Here is a 15,553-nt window from a genome sequence, read left to right as displayed (position 1 = left end):
GATTCGCCCCTTGGCATAGGAAGCGCAAGTAAACAGACCTTGTGCAAGAAAATAGATGAGAGGATCTGCAATTAAGATGTGCATCAAGCTGCGGAGGTGTAATAGAGCTTCAGCAGTTACTGCTACCTCTCAGAGTCAAATAGCAGCACTTCTTCCCTCCGTGCCTATCAAGCAAGTGGGGTAGATAAGGCAGACAAGCATGGTCAGGGTATTCTCTTTTGATTCTTACCTGTGTGGCTCATTTTAGCTGTTAGAAGAAGTTGAAATGTTTTAAGTGATTAGCGCTGTGCTTTTTAATCAATCCAATCCCACAAAAAGAGCTCATCTTCAGGACAAAAAAGTCCTATTGCCCTGCCACCTCCAATTTTCACCCTTTGAGGTTTTCTAAGAATGCTGATATACTTTTACTATTAAAAGCAATAATAAATGCTTATTTCCCTGCCTATAGCAGGGGGTTGGAACTAGAGGATCTTCAGGGTCCCTTCCAACCTAAACCATTCTGTGATTCATGATCCTTTATTGCTGTCACTTTGGCTTTGCAAATTTAGGTATCTGTTGCTTGATGCGTTATGGCTGAAGTACTCTTGTGTCTCAGAGCACAAACTCTACTGCTACTCTTTTGTAGTGTTTTGATATTAATGTAGGGAAGTTAGTTGTAATACCGCATAACTCTGGTGTTTAGGGCGTCACATAAAGGTGAACGATGGGCAAATCGGAGCTTTGCTGTAGCACCGCAGAAGAAACAGAAGTAGCAGCGCTGGGGATGAGCTGGTTTTTCAAGGGAACATCACGAAAGCTGTAAGGTGCAAAGCTGGCTTCAGATGCCAGAAGCAAAAGAATAAAATTAAACCGGAAAATGTCCTTCTTTCTTTCCAATACCAAAATCAAAACCATCGAGGCATTTTCCTTGTATTGTAGTAAGGTTTTCTATCTTTCCACAATGAAATCATTGCGCTTGATTCTTGGTTTTTATACCATGTTACAAACCACTGGAAACGCTGACATACTACTGGAGTGATTTAAGCCACTGCATTTATTATTCGTTCTCAAGGGTTCTTATTTTTAATACAGGTACACAGAACACTAGCATACTTTTTTTGTTGTTGCTGGTTTGGGTTTTTTTCCCCCAAAATTATTTGAAATGCATCGAGTGTGGCATAGATGTCAGTATTTTAAATTTAAACCACAGACAGATCATTGAGATGAAGGTGCATAATAAGGGTTTTTTCCTCAGGAGGTGCATTCTGTAAGAATCTCCGAGTCCCCCAAGGAGTCAACTTGTTATAAATGAAGTAATACTTCATGTGGATGTGAAAAAGTGTCACTCTTGTTGTCACATGTAACTGATCCATCAGTGTGGAACAACGGAGGCAACAGATGTACCTAATGTTCGGTTAACCTGAGAGTTACAGGTCAGGAGAGGCTGACAGCTGACAGCATCCCGTGCAAAGCCAGCTGTGGGTGACGCGGTCTCGGTTTGCGGAATAAGAGCTTTTCTCTGATGACATTTAAATGACTTAGAGCGAAGGGCTTCAAATGAGACGAGCTTTTATAACTTACTGACAGCTGTAACGTCCTTCATGCCTTTGATAGTTGAACTCAGAAATTAATTCTGCTGTTCGTTTCCAGTGAGATTGCTCCCCTTTGTTTAGTCCTCTCCCGATGCTAAAGCTAAATAGCAAAACTCTGAGACAGCCATTCGGCAGGAAAATTAAGCAGTCAGACATATTTACAGTATTAATTAAGTATTACCCTTAGTTCTAAAGGAAAGTTTCACAGTGAGTTCTCCACCACAATCTGGGGAAACCAGCAATAGCCAAAAACCAGTGTGGAACATGATTTGGTGGTCTAAAAGTTCAGGTATTTGTCTGAAGTTTTGTAAGTTTAAAAACGAGCCTGTTAATGAAAGATGCCTTGTCTTTCTTTTTGAAGTATTTATTAAAGTACCTTGAAATATTTCTGGTCTAGTGAAATGCAGACTTGTTCTTTCTGAGTGTTGCAGTATTCCAAAGCATACAAAGATAGAAGGTTTTTAAATACTCTCTTTTTTTTTTTTTTTCTTGCTCTAAATAAAGGCCTTTTCAAACTAGTGAAGGGTGAAGTTGGTTCCAGGAACCCAAAGCAGCACGTTGCTGGACCTGGGAGCCAAGAAATGTTCTCTTAGCGGCTGTGTGTCACTGAACCAGGTTTCACCACACACATCTTACTGCATGCTTCCGTTTCTGTTTTTTTTTCTGGTATTATTTGTCTGTCTTGCTTCTTTAAATTATGTGTTCCTTGCAGTGGGCACTGTCTTTCACTGTGTGCAAATAAGGTGCCAACCAATTTTCCCCCCTTTTTTTAAAGCATAGTAATAATCTTATCCCTCAGATTTTACATTTGGTGGGTGTGGGTTTAGAAATAAATTGAAATAAAAAGCCCAATTAAATATGAGTTGGATTTCATATTTCTTTGGTATACACCTGATGTTTTGGTTTAAGTTACTGTGATTCGCCGGAAGCAATTAGCGTTTTAACTAACAGATAGATAGTTCCAACTTTTATCTCCTTCTCCCTCTACTTCTGTGTCTTTACGTTAAAAAAGCATTCTTTGTCCTTAGCTGAGAGTGTACACTCAGCAAACAGTTAAGGCTGAACTATTTGCTCTGTGCAAATAGTATAGCGAATTTGTAAGAAGCAGTGTAGCCGTTTACTCTAATTTTATTGACTTAGATTTCCTGCTGTTTTGCTTGGAGTCACCTTATTAAAATGCTCTACTCTAGTCTAGAGGAACTTACTTTGGCCAGCAGTTTGTTTTGAAATAGCAAACATTAGCCTTAGTGAGCTGATGCACGTATTTCCTGATACACATATTTCCAAAAATAATAATTTACCTAGTCAATTATATGTTATAAAAAGTTCTTCATAAAATGAAATCAATAAAGCCTTAGTTTGCTCCCTTTTTACATAAATTCTGTCTGACACAGAGTTCTTTGGTTTCTCCTGCCCCATCCTCACTAACATAAATAGGACTAGGAAGGATAAATATACTTTTGCTTCCCTTGGCTAATCCCTGTGCCTCCTTTGCGCTAGAGAATTTTGTGGACGTGAATTTTTTTTAATCGCAGCTCAAACGTTACTTTCTATGCAGTGCTACAGAATATGACGGTTGAGGCCCACTGTATTGAACAAGCAGAATATTGAACCGCTCTTGGCAGCTTTAGGGTCTTGGAAGTGCGAGGTTTACCGTTGGACTTGATCTTCAGGGTCTTTCCCAACCTAAAGGATTCTCCGACACTCTTGACATTTGGATATTTAGGTACTGCTAAATCGAATACGGTGTTTGTGGAGAGAGAGCTGTAGCTGGAGAGATGATAGTGAGGAAGAAGATGAGCCGTCCTGCAGGAGCCAGCACAAGGCACGTGCCTGGAGGGGGTCCCGGTGCCCGCCACAGGGTTGGTCCTGGTTCAAAGCGGGTGCTGGTTTTGCAGCTTTAGTCTGGGTTTATTTGGTGTAGGTAATTGAAAGGTGTTTACAAATACAGTCGCTGTTTCAGATGTTTAGGCCGGCTGTTCAAGCCGTCTAAGTAACAGACCCCAGGACACTCGCCTTTAATAGGGAAATAGGGGTCTTAAACAGAAATGTGTTTGCCATCTCGTTCCCCAGCTGGCGCGGCCGTTGTTACTAACACAAGCAGCTTTTTTAAGTCGTAAGGGGCGTAGCTGTGAGTGCACGGTAATATGATGGCATAAATTTCTAATAATACTGATGTGCCATTGCCTCTCCATAGAGGAAAAAAAGAAAATTTGTTTGCTTGTAGTGTCTCTAAGAAATCATAACTGCATCCCATGGTTCAGATATTTCCAGTAATGCACCCTGCGAAGGAGAAATCGGATCTCTTGGAGAGAGCTTCCGTATAGGAACTGGAGGATTTTAGCATCCTGAAAGAGGAGCTTTTCCGCAAGTTTCCAGGTTCTGCCTGAGAATCACAGATTTATAATATAATATCATTCCGCTTAAGGCACATACTGTGGTTAACTCCTGATCATGACAGTGAAGTAGCAGAGTTCTTCTCTAAGGTGCTACTGATGCGCAGATCCTGACTTTGAAGGAGTTGCCAATTTAGTCATACCATTTAGCTCAAATTTCAATTTGAATGAAACAAATTCTCTTTGGAAAGAGAGAAGCATGATTTAAGTGAGATTTTTAGCATGCAGAAAAAAGCTATATCTTGTATTTCATCTGTGAGAGAGACTTCCAGTAGGTTACCTGGAGCAAATGGAAGTATGGCAGGAGCCACATGTCAAAACACAACAAACAGGAGAGAAAAAAAATAATAAATATATTCACCTGATTTCAGTATTACGCTTCAAAATGTTCTTAATGAAGATGTCGGCGTGTGAAAGGACCTGAAATCACAGGCAAAGCTGTGAGCAAGGATGGAAAGACAAATACAATTTTATCGAATCACTTCTGCTTGCAGAGCACAGTGGTCACTCTGTTCAGTGATTCCTGTGCTCAGAATGAAGGTCTGCCCTGTGCTCAACTCTGAAAGAGTTTCTTGTGTGGGATTTGTGTTTCCTCGTTCCATTTGAATTAGTTGGTAGGGGGGAAAGATGTTCTTTGCTTGAAGTTGTGAAGTCGGGTTTTTTTTTACATGCTCATTTTATCAAGTCACTCCAAAAAGACATAACTGAAAAGTGTAAGTAAATATTTAAAATGAAAACTTGTATCTTGAGCGCTTAGGACTGGGTCTGCGAACTTGATTATGTCATACTCCACAGCTCAGTCCTTCTGAAAAGGAAGACTAACAGTGTAGGCATAAATTCCATAGTTTTGCATTCAAATTATTAAGTAATTAGAGGAATATAAAGGCTCTGTACAGCTGTAGCTATGCCGTATGGTCACAGGACTGGGAGACATTCAAGCCTATGGTTTTTTACAGATTAATTTTACAAACCTTGAGCAAGTCATTAGTCTCCAAGTTCACAAAGTTACTTGCTTCTTAACTCACCCAGCTATTCTGCTAATTAATAAGATAGTTTAAAATACCCTCAATGCTAATAAATTACAGTATTTCAGATTCCCGTCGCAGTTGAATAGACTGGTGGGTTCTCTTTTTGTATTTTAGACTGACTAAAATGCTTCTTTTCATGCACAAGAAGACTAGAAAGAAGCGTGGTGACAGTCTAAACAGATTTCCTCCATTTCAGTGCCGAGGAAGTTCCGGCATTGATTTCATCAGTCTGTGGTGTTGGTTAAAGAGTTCTTCCCCTCCTACACTACTCATTTGTGATCCATTCGCTTGATTTGAGCAGACCCTTTTGCTTGGCTAGTAAGAACACTGTAGTATGACTGAAGAAACGTTCCATGCAGTATTAGGTCTGAGGTTTTGTTGTTTATGTGTAAACATCCTCGATGGGAGAACTGCGTAGTGCTCGTTTTATTTCAAAAGCTTGAAAACAAATAGATTTATTCGTTCTACAGATATCTTTTTTTCAGGCTTTTTCCTCAAAGCGGTTCAGGAATGTGGGACTAAAATAGAATGGGACATTATCAGTTTCAGCCCTCCAGTGTTGGTTATTTACTCATACAGTCCTAACGAGGAGCTCCAGCAGTAACTGCCCTCTGGCCTGGTCGCTTCCTTTCTGACATAACCTGTTGCATAGCAAGTGATTTCTTTTTTTTTTTATTTTAACACAATAATTTTTGTGAATACTTAGTATTGAGAAGAGGAACTAAATAAAAAAAAAAAAGAAGTCCAGTGCAGTTTTCAGCAACATTTCTGAGCTTTATGGGTATTTAGGTAGACAGCACTGGAAACCCGTGTGGAAATCCTTCCAAGTAGTATTCATTTCAAGCTCTCTAAGCTCCTGAAAAAGTGTTGGAACTGTTGGGTTTTTTTTTAACTTTTCAACTCTTTACCTAAATAAACTTTCTTTTCTAGCTTGACTTGAAGATGTAGTAAGTTTAAGGCAAAGCAGTCTTCCGTTTAGTCTGGCAGAATATTCGGACAAACTTTAGACAATAAATCATAAAGGCAAAGTTTGAAACGCAGAAGAGTTGGACTGTGTATCACAGGGCATCGGGACACGTACATGAGGAATTAGAACCACCTTTGTCGTTTGGTTGTGCCCTTCACATGAAATAGGTTAGTCAGGTTTCAGTCAGCTGCTTCTACCCATGGATCAGTGTAAGAGCGAACAGCATTTCGGCATTTCGAGCTTAAATTATCTTTGTAGCCTGAGCAGACAGGTCAAGAGTTGAAACAGCTCTTCCCTTTTAGACAGCTTGTGTTGCTTCCAGTGACTCTATACCTGTTCTTCTGTTTCAGTACGGAGTATCGGATTCCTTTATTCTCATTTCAGCACCTTTTCAGTAGACTCTTAAAATAGCTGCACTATTTTTTCTTTCCTTTCATACTATGTCTGAAGCTTTTTATGAGTGTTACCTCAGGTTTGTGTTAGAATGATAGCGCTGAAAATTGTGGTATGTGATGTGAGGAAGGTCAGTCTCTAGGAGTGCAGTAATGTGGTATACACAGAAATACTGATACAGTGACTTATGCAATAATTTTGCCCTCTCCTTGCACCTCGTTCTCGTTTGTAGCATTGAATCTGATTAATGTTCTGTCATTTTCAATGACATGTCGATTTTCACAATTGACAAATGGTTTCTTTTTGTTCAGTCACCCCAGCAGTTTTCATAATGGTGCTTTTTTGTGTAGGATACAATGATAAATCGCACCCACTTGTTTTAATTTTGGATTGAAATTGTACATGGTAGTGCGTTACCCATTAGATTTGCATGCGTGAAATCCAACATGCAGCCTCCAGATTGGTCTGTGATTGAACACACTCAATACACCTTTAAAAAAGTTCTGCACATTATCCCTCAAAATCTGGCCTCAAATCTGCACAGCTCTCTGTAAGATGGTGCTTTTGTGTAAGTATAGCTGCTTTGACGGTTGTTAGGTTTCCAGAAGCTATGAAAAATGTGTCGTTATTTTTATTAAAAGGTAATTCTCCTTTTCCATCCTTCCTCCACTCCTCCCACCACCGCCCAGTATGCTGCACCAGTATGCTGCTTCTGTAGTACTGGGCATCTCTTTTAACACCTGCACCTCCAGCCTGTGTAGCTGAAGGTGGCTGGACCTCGCTCGTGAGTTTTGACTATGAAAGACTACCAGCAACAAGATGCGGGTTTTTAGTTGCTTGGCTTTTTAAACCACATCTCACATTTCCTGAGGTAGAGGAGAGAGGGGGAAAAAAAAGAAAGCAGAGAGGACCGAACAGATAAGGAGAAATAAAAGGAGCGGCCGTCCTCAGGTTCATAGTGTTGTCTTGTGTCCTTCTTTCCCACCTTGCGAAACCAGTTGGGGCTTCTTTGTATTTTCTCCTATTCAAAATCTCTCCTCCTGATAAGCACTTTGGTAACTGAATGCAGTAGGGTGGCTGGGAAAGGGGACAGTGAGGACAGTACCATGGGGTATTTGCCCAGAGATCCTTGGAGAGCTGGAATATCCATTGGCAAGACGGGTCTGCACTGGGGATAAAGCTGCAATGGCAGATTTCAGACCGTAAAATATGTCACTGTTGTATTTCAGCGGGACAAAGAAACTGTGTTTTACTTTGTGCTGTGTAACCCTGCTACGGGAAATACTTGTTTTGTGTTAAGTTCTTTTAAGGGTCCAGAAAGTCAATACGTCCACGTTTAAATCTGGTGACTTCCCCTTAAATCAGAATTTAGCTGTAGCACAGTCTAGTGGAACTTAGAGGGGGAGCTTGCAAAAGCGGGTTACGCTTCTGGGGTAGACGATGTCCTTTGCGTTGTCAGTGGATGGTATATATAGTTGGCAAAAGCTGACTTTTTAATAGCTTCTGGTCTCACTTTTAAAAATTGAAATAAAGAACAACTTTGCTGTAGAAAGGAGTTTGAAGGAAAATACTAAATATGCTGTGGAGTTTTGACAACATTCGTATATCCGTTTACGTATGCAGAATTGTAATGTAAACCTTTACTTTTATGTTCAGTCGTTGTAGATGTTCTCTCCTGTCTCTTTTCTTTTATTTCCAAATAATTTGTTTCTGTTTTTCTCTTTCCTTTTCTTGCCTCTTTGTAAAGGAGTCAATCACTGTCAGCATAAAGTAAAGAAAGCTAGACGCTTTCTCCCTTTCGTCTTCTGTTCCCATGAGCCGCCGCCTAAGGGTACTGCACTGCTCTTTGTATAGGCTGCCTTATTAACCCAAAAGCTGAATATACTAATGCAGTTTACTGGTTGTTTTTTTTTTTACTACTTTAGCCTCAGGTAAACAGAGTTCCAAGAATAATGTCATTAAATTTCTGCTACCCCTTCCCGCCTTTTGAATTGGATTTTCGTGCAGTGTCACAAACTCGCTGGTCCCTGTTTTTATGGGGGACTTAATTTTAAGCATCATATTCTACAGTGACAAATACATTAATAATTTCAGTTCTACAGCTGTGCAGCCCCCGTATACCCATGGGGTTTTTGGCTAATACGTTTTTACTTCATTCTTGGACCCCTGATGCAGCATGCTTATGAATGAAATACAATAGCAACAATAAGCATCAGCTAAGATCACTTTGAATTAAATATTGAATACGGTGATGCTTTTGGCTGCATACCGGTTCGGCATTTGGTCTGGACCAGTTTGGCTTTGTTAGGGGTGAGAAGAATTGGAGTAATCGGTGCATTACTTTTACAACATTAATGCTCATTTTCCTTTTATTTATAAATAACGTCTAAAGTGCATCAGCTTGTGCTGTGGGTATTGGTGTGCAATAGGGCTGCGACTGTAGATGCAGAATATGGTGCTCATTTGAACGTCTTCCCAGTAGAGCTGCCCCGTTTGCCACTTGTTTAAATTTCAACTTTGTAGAACTGCCATATGCTTTGTATAATTAATACTTAGATGGTTCTATTTCTTACTCATGTCTTAGTGATAGCACAGGAGTGCGTTTCCTTTGAAAAGGATCAACTCTACTTGTCCAGAGTCAGAAGTGTATGTGCGAAGTTAAATGGAACTGACTCATCTGGCTGTAGGTGATCTAATTTGTAGTGAAGTATTGAATAAAACCAGAAATAGACATTTCTTAACACTCCCAAATTTAATTTTTGTGTAATTTTGTGTTAACTCTGCTTCATCATACAAGCTCTTAGAACGTATCTTTGTCCCTTGGGTTTTAGGTGAGAAGTCTTAAATTCTGCTACTTTTCTGGTTTCTCTTGAGTCAGGTATATAAGATAACTGCAGTCTGAATACTTTTGGATTACTCATGAATTTAATAGTATATTTTCCCCTCCCCCTTCTCTGTCCCTTCTCTCTCCCCCTCTGTTTTTCTCTTTCCTTGCATGCCACCTGGATCTGCAGATGAAATTAGTGGGGACGGTAATATGTTTTCTAGTCTGTGTGTTACTAACGTGCGATATGCAACCTTTATATCCGTATACCACTTATGCACATTTCAGTAATAAATTTTATACAGATTATAATATTAAAAAGCAGTCCGCTTGGGACGTTAGCCAAAAAAATATTGTGCTTTACAGGCTGTGCAACTAACGCTTTCTGCTAAACTGGAATTGAAAAAGGAGAAACTATTTTCAGACACGCAGGGCTGTGGCGTTGCATGCGTTTGCACTGAGAGTTCTGGCATGATGCAAAGAAGGTTTATAGGTTTGCAAGAGTGTCCATTCGGTTTGATTGAAATGGTTGTATCACAATTATTTTGGGGGGGGGTCAGCGAGTGAGATCAATGGATGTAACACGAGAGAAATGAGTCTACTGAGTGATGCTTTAAAGGCATGGTAGCATCGAAGTGCTCTGTAGACCGCTACTGCTCCTTGCATCCATAGAAGCTGTACAGGATAGATTAATGTAGATTGAATAAATGAAATCTAATCAGGTTTCAGCCACTCAAACTTCTAAGTTTAAAGACAGATTTTAAATGTTTTATTTCAAAACTTTGACATTTATTACAAAATATTCAACTTTTCCAGACTTTGAAAGTCTTTTTTTCTAGAAGATAATGACTTGCTATCCTCTGCAAACAAATTGGGGTTTGGTTTGGGGGGTTTTGTTAAAGAGTTTTTTAGCTGTTTTTCTAAAAGATTCCATCTGATGTTGGAAAAAAATCAAACTGCTGGTAGTGTACGTGTCTTTATTCTTATAAGTAGGAGGTACTAAAAGGGCATAAAAAGCAGTACGTAAAGGAAGGCGATAAGAAGAAATAGACAATGTCTTGTGGCCTTCCTGTCAGTAAAATGTAAAGGGGGTGTATAAATTCTCATCTCCTTTCTCTCCTTCAGATATAAGTCATGTAAAGGTAATTCTACCTAAATTTTCTTTCTTTTCTTAAACATTACAATCTCAAAGGCCATTTTTTCTGTCATAAATTCAGAAACTGTGTATCGGATACTAACCCTGCAACGCTTTTTATTGGTGCTTACCATCTTTTATAAATTATGGTCTCTGATAAATGGAGGAAAAAGTCATGAAAGGGGAAATATCAAAGAGGTGGTTAAAATCCTAGGTTACCTATTATGGATTTAATACACTGAGATATTTTTTTTTCTGCTGTTTAATAAGTGCATTCAGATTTAGTAAAGCTCAAATGGACTCGCTTACCTGTACCACCAACACTATCTTTGTCCAAAAGCGACCTACCTGTATGTCCATCTAGAAGAATTTAGGGTTGGCCAACAGGTGAAGAAGTTCAGTGCTGGTTTTAAAATGTGCGAGTGAGAGGCAGTAACGAGCCCTGCTTGTTAATATTAGTTTTACTAGGGTTATGAAAGGCCTCCGAGATAGTCCATCTCCTGGACACGCCGCTTTGTTGTGAGTGTTTAGCTCTCGAGACTGCTCTGCAGGTCCTTCTTCGTAAAGCAGCCTGGAGAGCCTTGCCCAGCTGAGTTTTGCTTTAGACTCCACGTGGGTTCTGGACTGTCTCGTAACAGACATAGTCATAGTCTTAGCAGACTTGGTAGTAGTCTCCTACTGTGCGACTCTCATCCCGCGGTAAAGGCTGCAAGTGAGAGACCTCAGTTGTCTTTGTTGCAGAACACTTCGAGCACGTCACTGTTCATACCTTGATTGAATTTTCTCTAATTCCCAGAAACCACACCAGACATGCATAGGAATTACTTTCTGAATTCGTATTATATATTCCTCTCCAGAGTGTTAAATGTGTAACAAAAAATATTTGTTTCGGTAATTGCATACATTTAATTTATTTGGATTGGCTACTGAAGACCCTTTTAGTTTCAGGATGGTTTTGGGCAATGTATCAAAACCGTGTAAAGTGCTCTGCAGTGTTCTGGTAATACTTTTATTATTAATTAACTTCGTTAATCTAAAATAGAGAGATGAACAAGCCAAGCCATTCATCACATTTTGTAAGCACTGTTCTGTAATGTAGTGTGACAAATGTTTTGGTTTTTTAAAGACCGGTGTGGCACCAGTTCTAGTTTCCAGACTTCTAAAATTCTTCTCAAATACGTTTATAATATCTTTCATTGAACCCATTTTTTTTAAATAGATTAAGAACTTTCGTGTATCCTCAAATATTAGCTTGTAACAATAGTTGATATATATCACACTTAACAAATGTTAAAAACACTTTACCACAATATTACAACGAAGCAGAATGATTTATCCCCATCACATTGGTGTCACACTAAGGATTTCTTTCAAATGGATTCTTATTTTTTAGATCAAACTGGGGCTTATTTTCTACAAAAACATTAGTTTACAATGTAGGGAGAAAAAAAAAAAACATACCAAGAAAGAGATTAGTGCCTCTGGAGTTTGCTGCCTGTTTAGAATTGTGCACTGTCTCTATAATTAATTGAGTTTTCATTAGGTGACTCAGTTTTGCTGTGTCCTAAATAGAAATTGCCTAGCAAAATTTTAAATGGCATGGAATTTCCTGATTCTGTTTTTACAAGACACGTTATATTGCTACAGGAGTTCCAAAGAGAAATAGCTTTGATTTTATTTAGGTAGGATAATAAAACTACATTTACTCACTGAAGCGTGTTGAACTTCAAAGGTTATAGTCAACCTGTAGTTTCCTAATTGTTGAATATTCCGTTTGTATGAAAATTATGCCTCTTGTTTATGTACGTGTATGATATTTAGGAGCCTTACTCTGGTTTCAGAGTTGGCTTGAGTTGGTTGAACTGAGGGCTGCTGCCAAAAGGGATCGTCCCATCCTTCTTTCCGGTCTCACTGCGGCTTTGTCCCATTCACCATTCTGAACCCATTCCTCGAGAAATGGCCAGGGAGTTGTAGGGATGTACACGTGCTCCAGGGCAGATGGGGAAAAAGGGGGAGTAAATCACGCCTGCCAGACGTGGCCCAATGTGCGGTCACTTGAAACCAACCCTGAAAACCACATACTGCATTTGAAATTACTCAATTTTGAGACCCTCCCAAGTTGGGGAGTAGAATTAAACAGCCTTGAAGTGAAAAATTATCTCACTCTTGCGGACTGGTTTTGTAAACTCCAGGGGAATTTATCTGACCTACGCACACTGGAAGTGCTTTAGAGCAAGAGAAGGAGCTCCTGATATGACTTGACACCATTTAAACCATTTTGAAAACAGATGATGTAAAAGTCATAGGTTTTAAACAGAGGAATAAATACACTTATTTTTCTGAAAATTTTGAGAAACAGTTAGTTTTCAAACACTGTCCATGAGATGTTGATTCTTGACAGCAAAACTGGTGGTGAATTACCACTAAATAAGCAAAATTGAGACTAATGCAAGAAAAATGGATGTAAGGCCAGAGTGTGACTTAAAGATCTTTATATTTTAGAAGGCTCTGTGGGAAACAACTCGCCTTGCCACACTGACAGTCGGTAGATGCTGCCCTGGAACATCTTTACTTCTGTTCTGCCTGTTTGACATGAAAAACAAGCAAACTATTATTCACACTTTATTGGAAGTAAAGGAATTTAATCTGTTAATAATGTTTTCTCCTTACGGCAGTAGAATTTGCTGTTAAAAAGATTTTAAGTCAACAGTTTAGATGGGTTTCAATTACGGAACTTGAACTTTTTTTGAATACAAATGAATCTTCCTTTTACTCCTTGTTGAATGCATCTACATGACGTAGTATAATTGGCACTGGGGTCATTATCATATCATAAATTATGCATGAGCAAGCTTTATTCATGCTGTTGTAAATGCGTCCCGAAGTTGGGGGTTGCGACACATCAGCCTTGATAAATTGGAGATGATATTCTGGAGAATTGTTTTCATCTTCTTTTCCCGAAACTCTTCAATTCCTCCTTTACAGAGACAGATGACTATGCAGAGATTATAGATGAAGAAGATACTTATACAATGCCATCAAGTAAGTACGGTAGTTAACCTGGGAACATTTCTGTCCGAAAGCTTCTTTAGTTTAGCAGGGACTGAACCTTATATTTCAGCCTTAAGTAATATGTGTGCAAAGAAAATATTCTTTATGATGTTTTGAAAACTGATAGATTCGGTGTTTTTTCAAGGTCAGGTCTCGAAGCAAATAAAACCAAATTCTCTTTGCTGCTGTCAGTGACTTCACAGTGAAATTCCTTTTATGTCTCAAAAGGTAGATTTTTTTTTTTTTGATTGATGCTGAACACAACACTTAAAGAAAGAACGGATAAGATTTCTGTAATAGGAGCAAACAACTTGGAAAGCTTCTGTGTATTGCTGTCTAACTGTATCTCACCCTCACTCTGTGACAGACTTGCTGCTCTCAGGTTCCTTGATAGAGGAAAGTCGTCTGTACCGCATGCAATTTTGTTAAAGATGAAAGACTTTAGGAACGAAAATAAAAAGTTCTCGTGAGTCTTCATCTTTGAAGTAAAAAAAAAAAAAAAAATGATGCATTAGCCACCACAAGGATTTTGTCTTATGGCATATTTGAATTATAATACAATCTTAAACTGTCGAGGCAAACTAATTTAATGTGGAAGTCTAGTGTTCTGATTTGAAAAGTTGTGTCTGCAAAATTACAGTTGTGTTTTGGCAGCAAAGGTTTTCTCTAGAAGTAGACAATCAATTGATAAGCAGACCTGCAAAAAGGTTGGGTTTTGTTAGTGTGAGAGAGGTGGATGGTGGTAAACTGGTACCATGTTCTGCTGAAGAACCATGGATCTACTGAAGGAATTGTAGAGTTTACCACGTGGCAGGAATGTTTCATGACCACTTTAGTGTTTACGGCATCGTTTCCACTGCTGTGGAAAATACTTGAAAAGCAAGAATATATGTTTTGAAAAACATATATATATGAACATAAATATTTGAAAAGCAAGAATATATGTTTTCCAGGAATAAACAATGTGTTTTCAATGTCTTGCAGTAAGTCACTACATGATTCTACTAAAATAATTGCAGGACCAAAAAGTACTGTGATAAATTATTTTTTTTTTCTTAACGTATTAACTTTGTGTGATTTTTTTTTTTTCCCTAATATTTTCATTTAAATTCTCATGGAAGTAATTACTTGTGGGCCCAGCCCTGAATGATGCTGAACTCTTAAGTATGCCTCCAATTCAAAGCCCATGAGATGGGCTGTTGAAGGGAAATTCGTTAAGTGCTTTGCTGGATTGAAGTGGACTCAAGTGTTCAGCTCTCAAAGGACTGAGTCAGTAAAGATCACAAGAACAGACCTGTGACTTCTGCTCGTGTAAACTTAAAATTGCATCAGTATATTTCTTAATTAAAAAAAAAATGTTAAAAAATGTTTGTCCTTGTCTTGATTTTAAGAAGCTTTATCTAAGTAAGCATTTGATTTTTCTCTTAATTGCACTGCAGAAAGCTATGGAATAGATGAAGGTAACAGGAGACCCCTTACCCATCCCCGTATGCTTGCAATTTGGAATGATGTGGAATTTTTAAGTTTACTATTCACTTTCATTTAATAAACTTTATTTATTTATAGTTAAACTAGTTAGCTTTGGGATTTTAAAGAGGAAAATGCAGTACTTAAAAAAAAAAAAAAGAAATTAAAAAGGCATTTATCGCTTTGTTATCCAGCTCTAGGTGATGTTATTTCTGTAGTGTTAACAAAATCAAAATCATCAGTTATGACGTCCTAAGCTGGTTGATTATATTTTTTTCTCTGAATAATACAAGTAGAGGTGAAAACATATACTGTACATGCTTTTCTGCTATTCCTGAAGTATTTTGCCATGTCTGCTAGAAATTAAATTGCAAATGAAGTGATTCAATTGCAATTGATTAAATGTTTTGCTGAAGTACTGAGCCATTTTTATCAGTAATATTCTCGGTCTGTTAAACCACGACATTAACAAAATTGCATAAGTCCACAAAACATCTCAGTTTTACTTCAATTACACACTGATAGAGGTGTAGTGCGCTCAAAATTTTGCTCTTTCATTTTATCTTTATTTGCCATGCTCTTGTTTCTGTAGTTTTTTCTTGCAGTTACCTCTTTAAAAATTCTCCAGGCTCGTTTGGTGGTTCCAAAATCTAAAATACCGCATAGTGGAGTTCTCTTAAACGTATAAAGCGATGTGTGCTAAGGCTGTATTTAATATAAT

The 15,553-nt window shown here is 38.4% G+C and overlaps 1 protein-coding gene across 1 annotated transcript in view; it reads left to right on the top strand.

The window, feature by feature from the left end:
• PTK2 (protein tyrosine kinase 2) overlaps nt 1-15,553 on the top strand; it is a 165,846-nt gene that overhangs the window by 97,330 nt on the left and 52,963 nt on the right. The window contains exon 14 of the mRNA XM_082498859.1: nt 13,300-13,356. Coding sequence (XP_082354985.1) covers nt 13,300-13,356 — 57 coding nt within the window. The remainder of the gene's footprint in view (nt 1-13,299; nt 13,357-15,553) is intronic.

The sequence above is a fragment of the Vanellus vanellus genome, assembly GCF_965231255.1.
Source record: "Vanellus vanellus genome assembly, chromosome: 2".
Lineage (NCBI taxonomy): Eukaryota > Metazoa > Chordata > Aves > Charadriiformes > Charadriidae > Vanellus > Vanellus vanellus.
This window is presented reverse-complemented; position numbering and strand designations above follow the sequence as displayed.